Source organism: Echinops telfairi, unplaced genomic scaffold (assembly GCF_000313985.2).
Source record: "Echinops telfairi isolate 266 unplaced genomic scaffold, ASM31398v2 ScPeMD7_7461;HRSCAF=8499, whole genome shotgun sequence".
NCBI lineage: Eukaryota > Metazoa > Chordata > Mammalia > Afrosoricida > Tenrecidae > Echinops > Echinops telfairi.
Window position 1 is genome coordinate 3,418,213 of NW_022111361.1, and position 23,651 is coordinate 3,441,863.

Consider the following 23,651-nt stretch of genomic DNA (forward strand, 5'->3'; position numbering starts at 1 on the left):
TCAATCAGGTAGCAGCTTGATGACATCATTTGGAGGCGCTAAGGAGATAAATAGCCCTCTGGAGGCAGGACAGATGCTCACTCCCTATGAGACATCCCTGTGGAGAAGACACATGGAGAGAGGCTGATGGAGCCAGAACTCTGGAGCCGGAGAAGCCACGGAGAGACCCCTACCAATGCTGAGATGCTTACCAAGCCACTGGATCCACAAGACTTCCCACTTACTGGCCTGTGATCTTCTGCATTTGGCATCATTGCATGTGTTTCATGAGTCTGGATAGGACTTTATAGATTGGTATTGGACATATGGGCTCATATCTGACTTATGGACTTGATCTGGACTGGGCTGGGATATTTTCTCAATATTCAATTGCTCTTGTCTAGAAAGCTCTTTCTTAGACACATAAGAGTGTATCTATGAATGTCTACCGGGACTCACACAGATGCTGAGATGAAAATCCGAGAGGATGCTGGGCCAGGTGAAGACTAACCCGAGAGCATTTTCAAACAGAGAAAGCTACAGAATTGTGCTGAGAATAGTCACTGAGCTCCCAAGCCATCCACACCTCCTTCTCCCCTGAAATCTCCCCCACCCCCGTCTCCCCACAGACGATTCCCAGAAAGAAGTAACATCATCATGTCGGTCAACCGCCACCATTCCTCATCAGCGGTGACTGAGAGTGGCACCGGGCATTTCTCTGGTCCTTGCGCATTTCCAGTGTTGCCAGGCGACGGGGAGGGAAGGGGGAGTGGTCAGCCGCGAGCTCCACGCTTTGACACCACTAGGTTCCCGGGCACCAAGAAAGGTCCTCTTGCCCCTTTGCAACCCTCGTTGGAGACCTTCCCACCCCCACCGTCATCTGGAGTCATCTTTCAACTATGGCGAAGGCCCCGATATGCAGCCAGCGTCCCCAGCCCTGGGGGATGCAGCCGGTGTCAGGATGAGATGGCTCTCTGCCAAACGGTTGGAAGGTCAAGTCCACCCTGAGGTGCCTCGGAAGACACAATGGCAAACAGTGACTTTGGTCGGAATTGCTGTAGGGCTTACATGCTGCAGCAGCTCCGCCCAGAATCCTGCCTCTTCTCGGAGTCCTTCCTGTGTTGACGTCATTCTAACAAGCTAAGCTCTACACCAGCAGTCCTCAACCTGTGGGTCGCGACCCCTTGGGGGGCAGTGTCGTACGACCCTTTCACAGGGGTCGTGCGATTCATCACAGTAGCAACGAACATAATTTTATGGTTGGGGGGGGGTAGCCACCACATGAGGAAGTGAATGAAAGGGTTGCGGCATGAGTACGGTTGAGAAGCACTGGTCCACACTTTGCTTTTAGCGCCCTCCTCCTCAGTGAGAGCGAAGTGCTCCCTTGCTGCAGGGCTAACAAAGTTCTGGCTTGCACAGGTGGGCTTCCCACCTCCTCACACACCCCGCCCTCCTCCCTTCGCCCCGCCCTCCGCCCCGCCCACCCAGCGGGCCAAAGTCTTTGGCCCCCTCCTCCATCTCAACAGTGGCCTTCCTTGCCTCCGGTGTGGGAATATCCCTCTGCACGGTGTTCCAGCTGTTCACTCAGTTTACGATTCTCTCGGATGCCCTTGTCACCGATCATTTCAGCCAAGTACCGAGTTAAAAAAGATGAGGAAGACCAGGTTCCTGTACTAGGAATCTTCTGCCATTTCTAAAAGGTCTCATTCAGTCACTGATGTCCTTTGTACAAGTTTGCCTCCCCCACCCTACACACACACACACACACACACACACACACACACACACACACGACTCCAAACTCTCTGCCATCGTGTCAATTCTGACTCACTTAGTGATGAAGCCAGGAGCTAACCACAAGATCAGGGGTTCAAAACCACCAGCCCTGGAGAAAGAGGAAGCTTTCTACTCCCCAAAGAGTTACCATCTCTGAAACCCACAGGGGGAGTTCTACCTTGTCCTACAGGGTCACTGTGAGTCTATGAGTTACCTCACTGCACCCCCACTATTTTGAACTATAACCTTTTTTTAAAAAAATCATTATATTGGGGGCTCTTACAGATATTTTAACAATCCACAATTCAATTAGATTAAGCATAATTGCACAGTTACTGCCACCATCATTTTCAAAACATTTTCTTTCTTCTTGAACTCTTTGCGATCAGCTCCCCTTTATCCCCTCCCTCCCTGACCCTGCTCAAGAACCCTTATTCTTGTACTATAAATTATTATTATTATTTTGCCATATCTTACACCACCCACTGTATCCGTTCACCTCAAATTCTGTTATTCGTTCCCCTCAAGTGGGATTATACAGTCATCTTCACTACCCCTTTACTGTAACCCCAGGGAATCATTGTTCCCAGTACTATTTCTGACAGGTTACCTATCTTGTGTAGTATCTGTGAGCAGGTCTTACGGTGTGTCCCATAAAACAAGAGTGCCACAAACAATAATTAAATGGTCAAGCAGACCTGCCTGGGAAACACTACACATTTCATTCCCCACTCCAGCCCCAATAGTCCTATGATATGAATGTGAATATGAGCATATTATATGATAGGATAAGTCCTGCAGTGGAGAAATTAATTAAATGTTTATTCTCTATGAATGTTCCCACTTCCCCAAACAGCTATTAGCAAACAGCCCGAGGATTTAGGATTCTGCAGAACGTACTTTGAACAACATGTATCATTGCAATTGAAACGTTACATTGTTTCCTCGCGCCCTCAGGTTTGCGGCTGGGGTGCCCTAACCTGAATGCTTTCTCCTTATGGGAAGAATTTAACAAGTATCCAAGTCTGCCACAGTGTAAATGTATTTTCTCATCTAATCCTCACCAAAGGAACCTTGGTGACTTCCTGGGCAATTAATTACGCTTGGGCTGCTAACAGCAAGGTCAGTGGTTTGAAACCGCTAGCTGCTCTAAGGGAGAAAGCAGGGGCTTTCTACTCCGGTACAGAGTTAGCCTCCGGACTCACTAGGACCGCTGTACTTTGCCCTTCAGGGTCACACATGGGTCATAAAGGAATTGACACCCTGGCCCTGGCAGTTACTGTGGGTTTAGGCTTTTTTTAATCACAAGAGACCTGGTAGTGTGAAGTGGGTGGTGAGGCAGAAGGCTTAGAACTCCAAGATCAGCAGCTAGGAACCACCAGCGGTTCTGCAGGAGAGAGAGGCTGGTGAAGAGTCAGTCTCAATAGGGCGCAGCGATCAGTGAGAAGGCAGTGGACGGCGGTGAGTTGAATTTGGTTTGATTTTGGCATCTTCCCCACACAGTATTGTTTTGTCTCCATCTAAGGTTCAGAAATAGATGCCTCAGAGAAATTGATGAACTTGTCGATAATCACAGAGCTAAGAGTTTCAGAATATGTCTGTCTGTCTATCTGTCTATCTATCTATCATCTATCTATCTATCATCTATCTACATATCTATCTATACTGTGTTAGTCTGGGCAGACTAGAGAAAAAAAACCATAGACACTCATATGTACCTGAGAAAGAGGTTTATATACAAGAGCAATGGAATATTAAGAACGCATCCCAGCCCAGTCCAGATCAAGTCCATAAGTCCGACATTAGCCCACATATCCAAAAACAATCTACAAAGTCCTCTTCTGACTCACACAACACATGCAATGATGCCGAATGCAGGAAGATCACAGCCCAGTGGGTGGGAAGTCTTGTGGCTCCAGTGGCGGTGGAAGCATTTCAGTGCTAGCAGGGGTCTCCACATGGCTTCTCTGGCTACAGAGGTCTGGCTCCATCAGCCTCTTTCCATGTGTCTTCTCCACAGGGATGTCTCACAGGAGTGAGCAGAGAGTCTCCCCCTCCAAGGAGCAAATACAGGAGTTCCCAGAATCCTAAGGAGGAGCCCATGCCCACACAGAGGCCTCATTGGCTGTGACCCATTGGATAGGCTAGACTCCACCCCTTCACTCATAATCCTCAAATCGATACCAGATTATGTAACTACCACATCTACATACACTCAGTTATAAGAGCCCCAGTGATGCAGCAGGTTAAGCACTGAGCTCCTAGCCAAACCCACTAGCCGCTCTCAGCCAGAAAAAAATGACGAGGCAGCCTATGAAGATCCACAGCTTTGGAAAGGCTCCGGGGCAGCTCCACTCAGGCCGACAGGATCACAGAGTCAGAAGCAACTCCACAGGCAGTGGGTTTTATGGGACCTCAGCACCATCTTCTTCTCAACAAGGCAGTGAACCCGTGCCAAGAACCCCGATGAGGCCTCCCAGTTTCAGTCCATAATAAATAACTGATTGAACTGATCCAAGGAAACATCTGCAGGAGAGCGGACGGACGCTGGCAATTCGGTGAGTGTGATCAGTGAGTGGTGGAAAGGCCACGGAGACACTCGCCCTATGGGTCCTGCAGCTAGTACTGGGCTGAACCTCACCACGCTCTTTTAGACTCCTCAACACCACGCCTTTCCACCGACTTTGGTGGCAGTTCTGTCTGGGCTTTGCTGATGACTGCTTCCCAGGGGTGTCTCCTGCCACGGCATAGCAACATGGGGTTCTTGCTTCCCCAGGCATGGGGCAGCAGGCTTCCCAAGGGAACCTATTTGGGGCTTCTGCCTCCCTCTTCCTAAGAAAGCACCACTCCCCAGCATGCTCTCTTGCTCTCCCCCGCAGCACTAATTAAAAGGAAAGCAATCGCAGGGGTTGGTGGCACCCAATTAACCGTGGATCAAACGACATGTGTTACCAACGATCTGCACTGTTCGGATTCTTTCTCTGTATCTGATTAATGTCAACTCGCCACAGCCACTTTTGCAAGGATCCAGGGTTTTCTGTCACTGAGCCTTTGCTGGTGGTGCAGTGGCTACATGTTGGGCTGCCAACTGCATGGTCAGCAGTTCAAATCCACCACTCACTAAGAGGGAGGAAGTTAATTTACTGTTAATGTATCTGTGTGTGTGTGCATAGATAAGCCTTATTTGTTTTACAAAGCAGAGATAGGATACAGCATATATCTGCAAACACACATAGATGGGTAGATAGATGGGTAGAAAGATAGATGATAGGTAGATAGATGGATGGATATGCTAAGTCAATCAAAGTTGGCGAAGCAATTAATTACACCTGGAGAGTTGCCAAAAGAAAATGGGGGAGATCTCCTTCTTGAAACAGATTCCACGCTCAATATCTGAATGTGTCTGACACCCCAACAGATAGGAGCTAGAGTACCAAGAGGCTACCATGTATGGAAGCAACACGTGCCACATGGGCGGAGTCAACGTGTTTAAGCTTCTGTGTACCGCACTTTGGCATGCTCTTTCCCTGACCTGGTCACTGAGGATCCGTGCGCTAGAACAGCCCCATTTCCAGATGGAAGCCACTTGCATTAGGAAGTCAGGATGGCTTCTCTGGAGAGTTTCCTAAACCACGGCAGACTCTTCTTTTACGAATGAGAAAGGAGGTGTTTGTGTCTCACCAGCTGTGTTAGTCTGGGTAGACTAAAGAGACAAATCCAGGGAGACTCATATGTGAATAAGAAAGAACTTTATATACAAGGGCAACTGAATATTGAGAAAACTTCCAAGTCCCGTCCAGATCAAGTCTGTAAGTCTAAAATTAGCCTATATGTCCTATACTAATCTATAAAGTCCTCTTCTAACTCACACAAAAAAATGCAAGGACACTGAATGCAGGAAGATCACAGGCCAGTGGGTGGGAAGTGTTGTGGATCCAGTGGTGGTCACATAAGCATCTCAGCACTAGCATGGGTCTCCATGTGGCTCCACCAGCTCAGGGCACTATAGTAGTTCCATGTGTCTTGTCAACTGCAATGTCTTCCAGGGAGTGGGCAGAGAGAGAGAGAGTGTGTCCTACCTCCAAGGAGGAATACAGGAGTTCCCAAAATCCTCAGAAGCCCACGCCCACACAGAGGCCTCATTGGCTATGACCTGATTGACAGGCTAGATTCCACCCCCTTGCTCTTAATCTTCTCAAATTGACAAACGATTATATAACTGTCACAGCAGCAAAGAACAAGAGCTTTATTTATTATACGTGATCGAGACTGACTATCCTGATGAGTTTGTCTCTTTCCAAGCAGAAGTCTACTATGGGCACCTTCCTTATTAGAAACTCATGCTTGAAGGGTGCCATCAAGCTATGGAGAAATTGGGGCACAGAAGTCAGGAGACAGCGCATGCAGCTTATGCCTCGCTACTCTGGTTAGTGACTTCTAATGGCCTCTTTGTCCAAATAGCCAGAATGCGAAGCTACTCTTCACACTTGTGGCTTTGCACAAATCTGTGAGATTCGCACGAGACCCTTGTGTTGGTCTGGGTGGACTAGAGAAACAAATCCAGGGAGACTCATATGTGTGTAAGAAAGAGAGAACTTTATATCAAAGAGCAATTGTACATTAAGAAAACATCCCAGCCCAGTCCAGAACAAGTCCTTAAGTCCGATATTAGTCCATATGTCAATACTACATAAATTCCTCTTCAGACTCACGCAGCCATACAGTGATGCCAAGTACGCAAAAAGCGCAGACCAGTGCGTGGAAAGTCTGGTGGATCCTGTGGTGGGGGAGGTATCTCAGCTCTGGAGTGGGTCTCCCCGTGGTTCCTCCAGTTGCAGGGCTCTGGCTCCATCACGGTGTAGCTCCATGCGGCTTGTCCACAAGATTGTCTTGCAGGGAGAGTGTCTATCCTGCCTCCAGCGAGCTATTGATCTCCGTTGTGCCTCCAAACGAGGTCATCCAGCTGTGACCTGATTGACAGGCTAGTCGTCTCAAGTGGACACCAGATTATATAATACCACAGCCCTTGAAGGCACAGTCTTTCTGTGACTGGATGTGCGGTGACCTGGCCATCACCGCTCCCTGTCTTAGAAGAACCACGCAGGGCATCTAGCATTTCCCTGTCTTAGAAGACCCACGCAGGGCATCTAGCATTTCCCTCGGTTTGCAGACGGGGTCAAGATCATCGACCTTACTGGTAGCACCGTTTCTTCCTGTAGCTCTGTTTGCCCTTCTATCTTCCATGTCAAACACACCGATGGTCCCAATCTCCACGCAGTTTGACCACTTCCCTTGTTTTACTCAAAATGGTGTGTTTACTTTGTTGGATTTTTTTCTCCTCTATCTCCTCCCATTAAACCCCCAAACCCAGACACTGAGGTGATACCAATGCACAGCAACCCTCTAGGACTGAGCAGAACTGCTTGCATAGGTTCCCCAAGACCGTGGGTGTGTATGGGAGCAGACTGCCTCATTATTCTCCCACCAAGTGGCTGGTGGGTTAGAACTGCGGGACTGACTCTCACTGAGGTGCCTGACACTTAATCCACCACACCACACACCAGGGCTCTAATTCATGTGATTGCTTTCCATGCGTTCTGAGGAGGCAGAGAAATGGCGTCTTTGTTCTACCTCCTTGAGGCACTCACGTCTAGTGTTTTAGTGTCGGAAGCTTCCGACTTGCCCTCTTGACCCTAAGGCCTGAAGATTGTACTTCTTGTTCTTTATCTTGATTGTGGTCATTTTCCATGACTCTTGACAGTATTGAGAATGCACCCCTATGCTGCGGCAAAGTGTAGTGAAGAAATTAGATGGTGCCCCCTGTCAGATAAAAAAGGGTCTGGGGTCTGAAAAAGCTTGTTTCCAAACAAGCAGCTATCTGAGATGTCAACTAACTCCTCATGGAGGAAGCACAGCAACATTCGTGACCCACGGAATAGAAGTCATATAATCCAAAGCCGAAGGAGGGAATCATATCAGAGCCCAACCTGTGAGATGATGGCTTGCAGAAGGCTATGGATGACAGTGGGAGCCCAGGATACACTTGTGAGACATATACAGGGCATAAGCCCCGTGATTCCCTCTATACAGAATGGAAGGGTGGGAATAAACTGGTCATTAAGCAGAGTGCATTGCAGAGATGACTAAGGAAATCACAGTGACAAAACTGGCTTGAACAGTAAAACCTTGTTGGTTAATCCCCCATCACGTTGGGCCTGATCTGCTCTTCAACATTTTGTGGGTGTTTTCCTTCATACTGGGGTTTAGTTCTGATGCATGTTGTCACTGGGTGTAGCCTGTTAGAATTTTGGTTGGATGTTTTTCTCTTTCTTCAGTATATGAAACCCAGGGTTAATGAACCTACAGTAAGTAGAACAAGGGCTCCTGGGGGGTACAGAAGAGGACAGGGGAACCGCTATCAAGGAGTTCAGGAAGAAAGAGAATGTTTTGAAACTGATTGTGGTAGCAGTTGTACAATACAGCTGGACGTGATTGACCTCTGAAATCATATGGTATCTGTATTAGCTCCCGATAAAAAGGTTTTGGAAAGGAAAAAAGAATGCACTCCTAACCTCATACTGACACTCTTGGTAAAATTTAACAGAACAGAAAACAACCACTGCTGGAGAGGATGTGGAGAAACTGAAACACTCATACACTGCAGGATTACAGACTTGTACAACCACGGTGGTGCCTCCTTATACAAATGCACATACAAATCCCAAGTGACATTGTAAACTTGCTACTCAGTGTATATCCCCAAGGAAATAAAGGATAAAAGACAAACAGGTCTATGCCCACCCAGGCTTATCACAGCCAGTTGTATAATGGCAGCAAAATGGAAACAGCCGTCTGTGGAGGAATGGGTGAATATAAACAGCAGAATATTCTGTACCTCTGAAAACAATGAAGACACTGTCAAACACCCCCTGACACAGACCAAACTGGAGGGCATTACGCTCAGCAAAGTTAGTCAATCTCACGGAGAGAAATACGTCATAATAGCATGCCTAGAGAGGAAAATAAGAAGAAGAAACCAAAGGCTGTTCACCACGTTGAGGGCTGTGAAGAGGTGGGTGTCCCCCAGGCAGGAGCGGAGGAGAGAAGGTGGGCGGGAAGGAAAAGGAGGGTGACTGGAAGGGACGTGCCACAGGGCTGTTGTGCCGACGAGGCAGCAGGAAAAGGTAGGCCGAGTTTAATGAGGTCGCAGCTTGATTGGAGGATCACCAAGATAAATGAAGATAGTCTGCATCCCCTCTCCCTCTTACGCCCTGGCGATCGGACTAGAGTGCTGCTGCTTTAGCTAGTTCTCTGTCTCAACCTGTGTGCCGCACTACGAGTGGGCCCAGCCAACCTGTGGATTCTGTCACTAGAGCTTGAGGTTCCTTCAAGGCCTGCTTCATCGAGCTGCTGTGGGCGCACTGCTCGAGCTGAGGCTGGTGGATCCCACCATCATGCTGGAGTCCGAGACAGCATCAGCCTGCTTCCATAAGCTCTCCTGTGCTACTGACTGTTGCTGACCCATCCTGCTGTCTGCTGCCTGCAAGCAGACTGCCTGGCTTGCCTGAGGGAAGACCCCAAGCAGTCTACTTCCTCGACCTTGGAAGCCCTCGGTTCACCCAGTAAGTATTTTCTCCCTGCTTTCCGGTGGTCAGCTTGTGAAACAACAGTGGCCCTGGTTCACCAGACGCCTGACATGCTGTGGCAGGGCCACACCCACGGCAGACATGGATGGGACAGATCAAAACACGTGCCCACGGAATGCTTTCTCCTAAACCCTGCACCCTGAAAACCTGCTTCTTACTATGGAGCCCCTCCCCTCCCATGCCCACCACCACCATAACAGTAATGGTGACCATGAGGACAGTCCACATGGCGATGGTGACCGTCATCATTACAGTGCTCCTCGCACGGAAAAGTCCTGTTGTGTCTGACAGACCAACACCAGTAATTCTCAGGACCCTCAACTGGTGGTGGTACTATGTTTGAAGAATTACCCTCCTCACTTAACCTGGACTCAAAATACAACCAATTCTCTAGCTTCCTTCCTTCCTTCTGCTGTCCCCAGGGAGACACACACACACACACACACACACACACACACACACACACACCATCCCTTCCCCTAGGTCAGCAGTTCTCAACCTGTGGGTCATGACCCTTTTGGGGGTTGAACGCCCTTTTCACAGGGGTTGCCTGATTCATCATAGTAGCAAAATGACAGTGATGAAGTAGCAACGAAAATAATTTTATGGTTGTGGTGGGGGGTCACCACCACATGAGCAACTGTATGAAAGGGTGCGTGCGGCATTAGGAAGGTGGAAAACCACTGCCCTAGGCACTCAGAGCACACGTCAATTCTAAAAGTGGAAGTCACATTCCTTCACTCAGAAGAGAGTGGAATTGTGGGATACTCAAGAATTTTGATGTCCAACGCCTCTAAGACCCCCAACTTCTCAGTCAACTGTAAGCATACCTTCTCTTAGAGCTTGAGTTCCCTTGATCTGGATAAGATATGGCCAACGTATGTCAAAAAGTGACTCACAGCGAGACACAGTACTCTCTACTGAAGTGGAGAGTACCCTAGTAATGAAAGTAGGATGTAAATATATTAATTTATGATAGGGATATAGGTCAATGTACATATATTTATTTATTGAGTATTAAGATAGCAGACAGACGTTGGGTTTCAACTCAAGGCCTCCCTCAATGTAAGAACTCTTTGTTCTAAGCCTGTGATGGTCACCTTCCCGACATGATCACTGAAGTCAAAATGGGTACATAAGCAAATGTGGTGAAGAAAGCGATGGTCCCTGGCTACCAAAAGATACAGCGTCCGGGGTCTTAAAGGCTTGAAGATCAACAAGCAGCCATCTAGCTGAAAAGCAACAAAGCCCCCATGGAAGAAGCACACCAGCCTGTGTGATCACAAGGTGCCGACGAGATGAGGCTTCCAGGTGTCAAAATATCCCAAACAACCATTTCGATGCGAACATGGGAGGCTCAGAGTGGAGACCCAAAGCCCATCTGTAGACAATTGGACATCCACCCACAGAAGGGTCACAAGAAAGAGCTGATTCAACCAGGGTACAGTAAAGCACAAACACACAACATTCCTCTCGTTCCTGAATGCTCCCTCCCTCCCCTATCATGACCCAGTTCTACAGTAAAAATCCAGCTAGACCGGAGCACGTACACTGGTACAGATAAGAGCTCTGGACACACACGGAATCCAGGACAGATACACCGCTCAGGAACAGTAGTGGGAATAGCAATCCCTGAGGGTAGGGGGAGGGAAAAAGAGGAAACCGATCACAGGGCTTGTTACAGAATCCCGACCACACCACCACTGAGGGGTCCAACAATAGAAACGTGGGGGAAGCAAGATGACAGATAGTGTTAAGATACGAAATAACAATAACAATCTATAACTGATCAAGGGTTCTCGAGGGTGAGAGGGCGAGAAAGAGAAGCTGATACCAAAGGCTCAAGCAGAACGAAAGAAAGTGTTTGGGAAATGATGAGGGCAACCTATGTCCAAGTGTGCTGGATACGATGGACAATGGATTGTTATAAGAGCTGTAAGAGTGCCCCCCCAATAAAATGATTAATAATAATAAAAAAAGTAGGGACATTTTCTACAGGGGCGTCTTTACATCTGTTTGAAAGGAAAAGGTGGGCTCCCTTCCCTTCGTCTCCAAGGAGCTCACACACCAGGACTCCGAGGACTTCAGTGCTCAGCTCTGGCTCCACTGCAGGTTGGCTGTGCGAGCAATAAAAACCAAACAAGCAAACAAGCGTGAAGCTCAATTGTGTTTCAAGTGCTGAAGGCACCCTGATCGAGAGCACAGGGAAGGAAGAGGGCTCGACTCTAGGAACGAACCTGGCTGGCGCATAAAGTGGAAATTGAAGGCGGCTCCGGCAGATGCCAGCCTCCACTTGCACAGATCCTTGGATGCTGAGCAGGGTGCCCCATCCCACAACTAACTGATCTGCCAGAGAAGAGACTTTCATGCGCCGGCCTTGCCTTTCTACGTCCGTGGCGAGGTAAACAGCAGCCTGCCTTCCTCCCCGGGCCCCTCGCCGATCACTAAGTGCTCTGGGTTTTGGTTCATCTGGACCCTACGCTCAAAAGGTCATTCTGATAACACACCAGTGAGGGCCAGGGGAGAGGGACCCGCATCTCCCGTGACCCTCCCAATCTACTCTGTCTGCTACAAAAGTAACTGAACACAGCCCAGCAACAAGACGCGCCCACCCACATGTCTGGGGGGACACCGGCGTGGCTGTCAAGCCGACTTGAGAAAACAGGGAGCTGAAGGCGGCAGAAGGCAGAACAGGCAAGAGGACGCTTCTCTGATTCGACAGAGAGAAAGCGCCGGAACAAGAAAAGGGGTTTTGTCACGTGTCTCCCGCCCCCTTTTATCCCGAAGATGTACATCAGCTTCTCCGTGTGGGGGGTTCAACTCGCAGGGCCACGTGATTGGAAGAAGCGGGGATGTGGACACAGATCGCACTTATGCTGTATGGTTCTGTAGAGCTGGGTGCCACCCCCGCCCACCCCCACGTCAGTTTGCTACCTGTATGTTACGTATGCCTTCTTCATCGCCTGTCCTACACAAAAGTAGTTGAGGCAAAACACGGGGATACAGGCCTGCTGGGTCTTTCCTGTGGGGAACGGAGCCGAGATCTCAGGTCCAACCTGTCCAACAGGTTGGCTCTGGCCTCAGCCTGAAAGGGGACCCGGAGCAGCCTCAGCACTAGAAGGCACCGTGCACTCATGTTTGTCCCCGCTACACGCGAGCGCCCTTGGCTTGTCCTTGCTCTCTTGAACGTGTGAGTTTGTGGAGACAAGTGTTCATACCTGGTCTCTCAGCCTCTCCTGGTGGCCCATGATGGCGGTGGCATGGTGGGGGTACTTCTGCTTCAGATGTTCAAGGAAAGCTTCTCTCTTCTTGTCCATCTCAGACGTCTGCATGCCCAGGATTTCTTTGGAACTCCGGGGCCCGCCTAGGGTGTGCCTCCTCGGGAGGCTGCGGGAAGACTTGGGAAGCGCGGCGGGGCCTTTGCCATTAGAAAGGCGTTCCTTGGGTCGGCGGCGACATTCCGCATCTTCTAAGGAGGTAACATGTAGATTGCCTTTTCCTTGTTCTGAAAAACAGAAAAGAAAAGATAAAAATCACATTCGCTATTAATGATTTCGCTCCAGAAGTCTCGTTTACAGAATGCCAAGAGGGTTTGTGGCAGCTGTTAATGTGTGACTGGAACCTCACAGGGAATTTCCTTTGTATTTTGCAGAAATGAAGGAGGAGGAAGTTAAAAAAAAAAACCACCCCGACAATCAAAAGAAATACGAAAAACCACACTTGCGGGAATAAAGATGTTGCAGTAAGAAGTCCAACACCCGATCCCCTCCCCAGGCCCTGAGGCATTCACAGCAGAACTTCTTAGTCAGGCTAGATGTTTGCAAGCAACTAGGTCGCCCCTTACCCTCTTCTGTGGTTTAAGGAAAGACACTTCCAGGTGTTCAGCTTATGTCTCTACTTAGTCATGACAGTTGCACCTGGCATCAGGAGAGCTGTCAACTTTTATATATATATGAAATGGTTTCTGAAACATTTGTTTTATCCCCCAAGACCAAACACGGTGAATGCCCTGCATAGTGGGCTAATCACTGACATGTGACCCCCCCTAGTAGCATACACTGAGGAGCCAAAGAATATTACTAGAGTTAAGAATCGAGCGAGCATAAAGTAAAAGTTTCGGTGCTTTTCACTTGAAGTGGGCTTTCTTTCCCTAAACCATCGTCGAGACGCAGCTTCGAAGATGTCATTCAAGTTAACAGAACCTACAGACCCTTCCTCTTCCCAGGCCTTCAAGGGGCAAGGTCACTTCTCCTGAGAGCAGATGAACTGCAGAGGTCAAGAACACAGGGCACAACAAAATCCAAGCCTGCTCCCGCTGAGTGGCTCACGGGCAGACACGGGTGTCAACCGCCCAAAGGATGGGGCTCCAACAAGTCTGCAGGGGCTCTGAGCTCTCCAAAGGACTTTCTTACCAATTGCCTCGGGATTTGAACCATCAGCCTTCTGGTTAGAAAGCGAGCACTTAGCCATTTGAGTCACCTCGCAGGACAACTCTGAGTCACAGCAGCCCTGTGTGCCACAGAAGCAAACACTCCATGGTCCTGCCCAATCCTCACAATTGCTCCTCTGTTATGCTCCTTGTGGACGCGCCACTGTGTGGATCCATCTGTTGGAGGCTCCTCCTCTGCCCATACTTACCAGGGACAACGATGGGGATTTCAACTCCCATTTAGAGCTAACAGTCTTAGACCCCCACAGGACCATCTACTCTGTCCTACAGGGTCCTTGTGAGTCGCCATCTATGGGGATGGCAGTGGGTTTTCTGCTACTTTACCAAGCTGTGGTCATTATATAATCTGGTGACAACCTGAGACTATATAGAGTGAGGGGTGGAGTTTAGCCTGTCAAAAGGTCGCAGCTTGACAACCACATTTGGAGGTGCTACAGAGATAAATAGCTCGCTGGAGGCCAGACCCACACTCCCTGGGAGACATTCCCGTCGACAAGCCACATGGATAGGCCAGAGTCCTAGAGCTGGAGGAACCACGTGGAGACCCACGCCGACGTTGAGATGCTTCTACCACCACTGGATCCACCAGACTTTCCACCCACCAGCCTGTGATCTTCCTGCACTGGACATCATTGCATGGCTGTGAGAATCTAAAAAGGAATATATGGACTAGTATGGCCATATGGGGTAATAACGGACTCATGGGCTTGATCTAGACTGCGCTAGGATATTTTCTTAATGTGCAATTGCTTTTTGATATCAAGTTCTCTCGGGCACACATATGAGTATCTATGAATTTGTTTCTCTAGTCCACCCAGACTAATACACAAGCATGATGTCCTTTCCCAGGGGACGGGTCAAATGTCCAAGGACGGCAATAAGGTCTGCTCTGTTTGTCTGCCAGAGCCAGACTGTGGTACTTTCCATTTTACTCACCAAGACTCTCATTCAAGGGCACCGATTCCTCTCCCCGTTTCCTCATTCATTGCCTAGCTCCCTACTGCACACGGGGCGATTTAAACACACCATAGGCTGGGCCACGCAGACCTTACGCCTTAAAGTGGCATCTTTGGTCTTTAATACTCAAAATAGATTTTGTACGGCAGATCTGTCCAAGGCCCTAGGCCCTTTGATTTCTTGACTGCCCTTCCATGACCTTTGATAGGGAATCCAAGTGTGTTAGTCTGGGTAAACTAGAGAAACAAATTCATAGACCCTCATGTGTGGAAGAGAGAACTTTATGTCAAAGAGCAATTATACATTAAGAAAACATCCCAGCCCAGTCCAGTATAAGTCCATAAGTCCGATGTGAGCCCCTATGTCCAGTACCAGTCTGTAAACTCCACTTCAGACTCACAGAACACATGCAATGATGCCGAGTGCAGGAAGCTCACAGGCCAGTGGGTGGAACGTCTTATGGATCCAGTGGTGGAAGCATCTAAGCACTGGCGTGGGTTTCCACACTCTGAGGAGGCTCTGGGCACCATCAGCATAGCTGCAATGTGGCTTGTCAACAGGCATGTCTTGCAGACAGTGAGTGTGGCCCACCTCCAGTGAGCTAGTTATCTCCTTCGTGCCTCTAAATGCGGTCATCAAGCTGTGACCTGATGGGCAGACTAACGTCCACCCCTTCACTCTTACTAGTCCCAAGTTGGCAGCAGATTATGTAAGTACCACACCGAGTAAACAAATCCTTAACCACCTGGTCCTGTCTCTGTGGATCACCATGTTGGCTTGTGTCGTCTAGTTGTGAGGATTTGGGCTTTCCTTTCATTGAGCTGTGATCACACTGCAGGAGGCAGGCTTCCATCTTCGCCATCAAGTGCCCCCAGACATTCAGCAAGCAAGTTGTGTCATCTGCATAAAAAGCTGTCCTGTCCCGGTGTTGCATTTCTTCGTCAATCATACAGCCCAGCTTCTCGGATGATTTGCTCTGCGCAGAGACAGAAGCAGCATGGTGGAAGGACACCACACTAACACACTCCTTTCCGGATGTTAAGCCACGCAGTAAGCATCCTCTTGCTCCGTGCCACTGACTTATCTCTGGGTCTGTGTGCAGGTCCCACGGGAGCATGATGGCGCGTTCTTCTTTTTGCAACATCATCCATAGTTTGTTAGGATTCCACATCGTTGAGCTTCTTCATACGGTCCACAAGACACAGGCAAGCATCTTCCCGGCAGCCTCTGTCTTTCAGCCAAGTTCCGTGTGATGTCAGCCCGGGGCTCCCTCATGCCAGGTCATCTTCTGAATCCCGCTGGGGATTCTGGCGGCTCCCTGACACGGTAGTGGTGCAACCATCATTGAATGATCTTCGGCACCAGTTTACGGGATGGGGTACAAATGACTCTTGGAATGCAGGGCACGCATAGAATCTTCTCGTTCACTGCGGAAGGCAGGGCGGGGTGTCAGGTCTGGCGATGCCCATGCACGCAGGAAGGGGCTTGTTGCCGTGAGGCATTCGGATGGTGACGGAGAGGAGTCAGGCACGTCAGAAGCTTTTCAGGGGCTCTCAGGCCTGAAGTTTCCCTTTCGGGAGAGACATTCTCATCACGCAGACGCGGAACAGCAAATCCCGTGGCACCCTCTTGCTCTGTGCCAGGCAGAACCTCTCCTGAGGGATTGACCTCCCTCAGTCGCATTTCCCTCATGAACAAAACGGGTGGCGGTTGCACCAACATTAGTTACGGAGAGGCCTCCAGCTCCACACCCTTTAAAACGATATATCTATTTTTTGAAATTTCAAAGGACACACAACGTGCTGGATTTTTACTTTTTATCTAATTTAATTTATTAAAAAAAATCATTTTATGGGGGAGCTCTTATAGCTCTTATAACATGCTTGATTTTTAAAAAATCATTTTATTGGGTCTCGTACAACTCTTATAATCCATACATCCATCCCGTTGTGTCCAGCACATTTGTACGTATGTTGCCATCATCGTTTTCAAAACATTTTCTTTCTGTTTGAGCCCTTGATATCAGCTCCTCCTTCCCCACTTTGCCTCCCTCATGAACCCTTGATAATTTATACTTTTTTTTTCCATGTCTTACACCAACTGCTGCCTCCCTCCCCCCACTTTTCTGCTGTCCTTCCCCCTGGGAAGGCGTTATATGCAGATCATTGTGATCGGTTCCCCCTCTCTCCCTCCCACCTTCCCTTCCCCTCCTGGTATCGCTACTGTCATTATTGGTCCTGAGGGGCACATACTTGATTTTTAAATCCCCACTTTTAAAGGTTACTTTGGACATCCTAAAAGATAAAATGTACATTCTTTGCATCACGAGAACAGATCCAGAAGGTCTTATCGGCCAATGATTTGTCTTTAAAAGGGAAGTGCAGAAAAGTAGAGCCAAGCCTTGAGAGTCTGCTCACTGGGGGACCAAATAAAGAGCCAGCCCGTCACACCTGTCCGAAGGTAAGCAACAGCGTCCAGAACGTAGGCATACACTTGCTCCTCTAGAGGCAAGGCTGCCCAGGACGTCCCCCTTGTCGGCCTACTACATCTGCGTACTAGAACGCTGGGCTCAGTGAGCTCTGAGTTAGACACGGCAAACATTGTCACCTCGGGCTGTCTTCCCTGTTCCAGGCTCCCACTGCTCAATGCCTGTTCTGGGAATGATTGTTCTGGTTTGTTTATACTTTTCCCTTTCACTTCTCATCGCCTTGCTAATTATAGCGTCTCCATCGGACAGCAGTGCCGAAAGACTTGTCCTTAGTTCCAGCACTGAGTGACTCAGCCTTCCCTGGTGGGGAGGTTCCCTGACATCTCATTTAGCTGGGGAGCTCTTCGCATTGTGTGCAGGAGGAAGACGGGCTGTCTGCTCCGTGAAGACTCACGGGTCTCGAAAACCCACAGGGGCAGTTCTACCCTCTCCTACAGGGTCGCCTGGGAGTCAGAACGGCTTTGCTTTGGCTTTTGATCATACTGAATGATCCCGAAGTCCCTGAAAGAGGAAAGGGAACCCCACTGCCTTCCAGTCCAGCTCTGCAGGACAGAACATGCCAGGTCTCAGAGTGACAGATACGAGTGCCAGCTGAAGAGGAGCAGCCTTATCTCATGGGTGTGAGTGTGCACATGTGCACGAGTTTTGCATTTTAGCCCAAACTGCTTGACCACGTGATAGAACGATGTGATTTTTTAAAGTGGATTGTAAAAGTTGCCTTTGACACCATTAAGGAGCCTGGTGGCCTTAGTGACGCACGCATCGGGGCCCCTAACTACAACCAGCTGAGTGGTCCCCAAACCATCAGTGGCTTCCAGAGACACACAGGCTCTCTCCTCCCGTGAAGAGCCGCAGCCTCAGAAACCCACTGGGGTCATGTCTTAGGGGTTGCTCTGAGTGGGGATGGGTGTGACGGCAGTGACATCGTGGAACTATGCTTTGACGCTATCGAGCACAGGTGCCTTAATTAACAGGAGAGCGTCTCTGAAGAGCTGACACCTCTCCGTGGGCGCCACACACAAACAAAAGCACACACACATCCATCACAGCGGGCCACACACCCTGATAAGCACTGCTGTGTTTCATCTGAGGAGCCTCAGAGAAGGTCAGCACAGCGGGAACAGTGCGCTCCTCGGAGACAGGGAGGGAGGGAGGGTGGGGAGAGTTTTCCACATTCCTCTTTGAAATGAATCTGGAAATGAGCTAGAAGAGGGAGGGGGCGGTCACAGTCAGCCTTCTGCTAACATTAACCTCTGAGCAGCGCTACGGCGCCGGATGCTAAACCTCCATCCTGTCTCTGGCACCTTTTGCTAGGCAGCTCACTCTTCCCGTTTCTGTCCTTTCCTCTGAGGTGTTCGAATCAGCCTTCCCGTTGCTTAATAAGGTGCCCCGTGATGCGCACGGAAGCAGCAAACAGCGTCCATGGTGAGTGGAGGCGCTGTAAGGCGAGTTGCTGGGTAAACTCGTCCTCTCCCTTCAGTGGTCTTCTCTTCCTGCCCTGGGCCTCCCAGTCCACCGCCCTCACCCCCTGTGGTCCTTCCATCAGCCGATGCCAACTTGAGACTATTAAGAGGGAAGGGGTGGCGTTTAGCCTGCCAATCAGGTGGCCGCTTGATGACCTCATTTGGAGGCGCTACGGAGATATATAGCTCACACGCTCTCCCTGGGAGCCTTTCCTGTTGACACGCCACATGGAGCTACGCTTATGCAACCAGAGCCCTGGAGCTGGAGGAGCCACGTGGAGACCCACGCTAGTGCTGAGATGCTTCCACCGACAGTGGCTCCACAAGACCTTACACCCACTGACTGGCCTGTGATTTTCCTGCATTCGGCGTCACTGCATGTGTTGCGTGAATCTGAAGAGGGCTTTATGGATTGGTATCAGACACATGGGCTAATATCAGACTTCTGGACCGGGCTGGGATGTTTTCTCAAGATTCAAGTGCTCTTGTAGATGAAGCTCTTTCTTATACACATATGAGTGTCTATGAATTTGTTTCTCTAGTCCACCTGGACATACACCTCCCACCCCCACCCACCTCAGACCACCTGCTCTCTCAGCAGCACTCACGACAGCCAGCCTCACTTGGTGAACCGTTTAACCAAGACCACTTTAACAGGCATCCTTGGCACCTGTGTTAGTCTGGGTAGACTAGAGAAACAAATTCATTGACATTCATGTGTATAAGGAAGAGCTTTATATACAAAAGCAATTGAATATTGAGAAAACGGCTAGCCCAGTCAATATCAAGTATATAAGTCTGAGATTAGCCCACATGTCTGATACCAGTCTATATATTCTTCTTTAGACTCACGGACACATGCAATGGCCCAAGTGCAAGAAGATCACAGGCCAGTGGGTGGAAAAGTCTTGTGGAGCCAGTGGTGGTGTGAACAGCTCAGCACCAGCAAGTGTCTCTACATGGCTCCTCGAGCTCCAGAGCTCTAGCATAGCTCCATGTGTCTTGTCAACACAGATGTCTCGCAGAGAGTGAGCCTGCCTCCTGCCTCCAGTGAGCTGTTTACCTCCTCAGCGCCTCCAGATGAGGTCGTCCAGCTGTGACCTCAAAGTGACAACCATTTATGTCACGACCACAGCACCTCAGTCTTTAGTGTTCCGACTCAGCTAGCTCACGCACAGGAGTCCCGGTGGCGTAGTGGCTTGGTTCCCTGTTGGGCCACCAGCCGCAAGGCCAGCAGTTCGAAGCCCAACAGCTGCTTGGAGGGACACAGATGAGGCCTGGGACCCCAAAGGGCAGATCCATCCTGCCCTGTCAGGTCTCCATGAGTCAAAGTTGATTGGATGGCAGTGAGTTTGGCATTCATTTGTTCGTTCATTTATGGTGTGTTTGTGCAAATGGTTCACACACTCAGCTGCTACCTGGAAAGGCTATCAGCTCAAGTTCACCTGCAGAGAAGCCTCGGGAGGAAAATCTAGACGTCTACCCCCGTCCTCCCAAATCCAGCCACTCTGGGGATTCAGAACACCCTGGCGGGGAGGGGGGGGTCACAGTTCTCCTTAGGACACACACGGGGTCACCATGAGTCACACGTCACGAACTGGTTTGGAACTAAGACTTTCCAGCATCCACGCCCAAGGGAGAAGCAACAATGCACATCATTCTAGCCACCGGGAAGGGAGCAGGGTCTTGTTCAGCTGACGAGAAAAACAGAAGCCGGGGAACAAACAAACGAGAGAGCAAGGGGGCAAAGGCTGTTCGTGACAATGCCACAGCTATGGGGTCAGAGCTCCCAGAGTCCCGCCAATGCCACGGGAGTCGAGAAAAGTGCAAGGGCAGACAAGCCAGGCCGTGGAGAGCAGAAACACGGTTCTACTTCTTGTTTTGCAGGTGCTTTGGCCCTGCTGTTCGAACATGGGTGGGTCTCGAGGCCTGCTCTTCTGGGAATGCGTGTCAGGCCCAACAACGAAGCCGCAGTCTGGACACAAGGCTTGGGAGATGCTGAAAGACAGTCCTGTTTCCCTTTCCGGCCCCGCCCAACCTCTGCCCCGGCCCAGAGCCATGTTCTCTGCAGCTCACTTGAAATAGGAGCTACAACAGACCGGCAGTCCCTCCACCACTTCCTAACCCAAAAGAAGGTTGGGGGTTCGAACCCACCAGCCACTGCACGTGAGAAAGTGAGGCAGTCAGCTTCTGTAAAGTTGTCCAGCGAGGGAAACGGGGCAGGGGGGTGGGGCTCGCTACAAGTCAACCTGGAGCAGCGAGTTTGGTTTGGGTCTGGTTCGCAAACCGAGATTCGCGACGAGCATCGCGTTGTCCAGCCATCTGTTTCCTCGTGTCTGCATCACCTTGAACAGAAATCCAGTGTCCCCCACACAAGGGCTTCTCCTCCTTTCCCTCACGCTCGTGGTAACCACGGATACCCTTTGGCGTCTGTCTGTTCATCTGCCCGTTCTAGACAGGTCATGCAAGCGGGGCCATAGAACACCTGCCCTTTTATCATCGACTTTCTCCACGCAACATATGCATTCGGGGCTTATCTGTATTGTAACAGGGATCCCGGGGTGTCATTTCTGCTTGGGGGAGTAAGCAGCGCTCCCCTGGGAGGATGTGCCTTATTGGTCTCTTCATTCCCCTGTTGAGAGACACTTAGGGGTCTCCGCCCTTCGGCTGCTGTGAGTGGGACCACCATGGACACTGGATGTGCAAGTACTTGCTTGCCCTCCTCTTCCAGGTCATCAATCCCACCACCTCCCGGAGTGGAATTCTTGGACCGTAGGGTGTGGTGGGTTACGGTGCTGGGCCGCTCACCTCAAAGTCATAGTTCTAAGCCACCAGCCTTTCCGTGGGTGAAAGATGGGGCTTTCGACTCCCATGAACAGTTACAGGCTCCAGAAACCTACAGGGGCAGGTCTACTCTGTCCGACAGGGTCGCTATGGGGTTCGGGGAGGCGGGGGAAGGGGGGGCACTCGATGGCAGTGAGTTTTAGTGGAATTACATTCATTCTAGGGCCACTTAAGGAGGGCCTCGTTTCTTTACATAGGAACTGCTGATGAGTTCCCTAAAACGCTTTTTAAAACGGTGCTGAGGGAACGCTGTCGGGGTCGCGTTTTGTCCGGCTGCTCAACCCATCCGGCAGACGACGGAAGATACCATACAGCCCGCGCCCTGCAGAACATTGCTCAGGCAAAGTCCAACCGCCTCCACATCAGTTGCCCCAGCAGCCCCCCAGAAAGCCTATCATATGAAATACCCCACGGATAACCAACGGCCCATCATCACAGAGGGGCACGGCTTTGTGGTGGGCACCAGAACCTGATGAGTGCTGTGCTCCTAGGTCTGTGATGCTTTCGCGCATCTGGAAATGTTCTTTCGAGTTGTCTATGCACAGGAGGTGCGTCCCGTACTCCCGACTAAGACAACGATTTGGCTAACTGCTGTCAGATACCAACTGTGTGTAAGTCCTCCAGTGCACATGAACTCCATCTCACGGCAGGCTTGGGGGCCTTGGGCTAATGCTGGTCAACGCAGTGCGTCCAGAAGCGATGCGCACCACCTTCTCCTCGTCCTGGTCCCTAGCCTCTTTCTTCAGGTTCTCTCTGTATCCCTCGCCAGGTTGGCCGCTGCGGTCCAGCCAGTGAAAACCTCCAGGGACTCATGGGAACCGATGGACAAGCTTGGGTCCCCTAGTCTTTGCCTGCGGGAAGGCCACCCGGGAAGTCCCCCTGACCAGGAACACCCCCATGTCCCTGTTTTGGAGAGAGACATTAACCCTGATTGTGACACAGCCAGGAACCTATCCCGCCCAGCACACAGTCCATCGCAAAGCGGGCAGAGGAGGAGCAGTGTGCTCCTCGGCTTCCGAGCGCCCTTGTGAATGTCGTAAAGACCACTGGGGCAGTGCCACCATCTCCTGTCAACTTGAGGGAATGGGGTGGAGTCTAACCTGTCAATTAGGCCACAGCCAATGAGGACTCTGTGTGGGTAGGGCCTTCTCCTGAGGATGCTGGGAACTCCTATCTTCCTCCAGGGAGGTGGGACACACACTCTCCCTGGCAAGACATTCCTGTTGACAAGCCACATGGGGCTGCGCTGATGCAACCAGAGCCCTGGAGCTGGAGGAGCCACGTGGAGACCCACGCCACTGCTGGGATGCTTCCACTGCCACTGGATCCACAAGACTTCCCACCCACTGGCCTGTGATCTTCCTGCATTCGGGTCATTGCATGTGTTGCGTGAGTCTGAATGGGAATTAATAGACAGGCATCGGGCATATGGGCTAATATCGGACTTCTGGACTTGATCTGGACTGGGCTGGGATGTTTTCTTAATGTACGATTGCTCTTTACAGAAAGCTCTTTCTTATACACATGCAAGTGTCTATGGATATGTTTCTCTCCTCGACCCAGACCCACACAACCACCATCACACAGAAACCAACAGAAGATAGCTGTGCCCTCCACGCAGCCCAGCACAGGAAGTGCACGGTGAAAGGAGGCTCCTGGCCCAGACCTCACAAAAAACAGGCACAGCTTCTCCCTGATCCAGATAAGCCCATTCCTGGGCCAAGTGCTGGCCAGGTGATTTACTGATTCAAGCAAGTACTTGAGTGCCTGCTCCGAACCCTGAAGGGAGTTAGGAGACGGTGCGGAGAGACTTCATTCCCTCCCTCCACAGCGGATCCCCAGTTATCACCAGGGAGACAGAGAACCACCGAGAACCTCTCATGGAAACGCCATGGGGTGAGAAGGGTTTGGAAGAGGGGTCAGGAGAGGAGGTCATCGTCTGAGGGGCGCTACTCCCCCAGGGTGGACTTCTGAGCAGAGACCACTGACAGCACTGCAGTGGGGAACCTGCCAGTTCTAACGACCTTCAACAGCAGGGGAAGCTGGAG

The 23,651-nt window shown here is 50.4% G+C and overlaps 1 protein-coding gene across 2 annotated transcripts in view; it reads right to left on the bottom strand.

Annotated features, from left to right (window-relative positions):
• Positions 1-23,651, bottom strand: part of KIAA1217 (KIAA1217 ortholog) — a 384,056-nt gene that overhangs the window by 355,016 nt on the left and 5,389 nt on the right. For both annotated transcript variants that reach the window (XM_030888347.2, XM_045283522.1), the window contains exon 2: positions 12,620-12,906. In XM_030888347.2, coding sequence (XP_030744207.2) covers positions 12,620-12,906 — 287 coding nt within the window. The remainder of the gene's footprint in view (positions 1-12,619; positions 12,907-23,651) is intronic.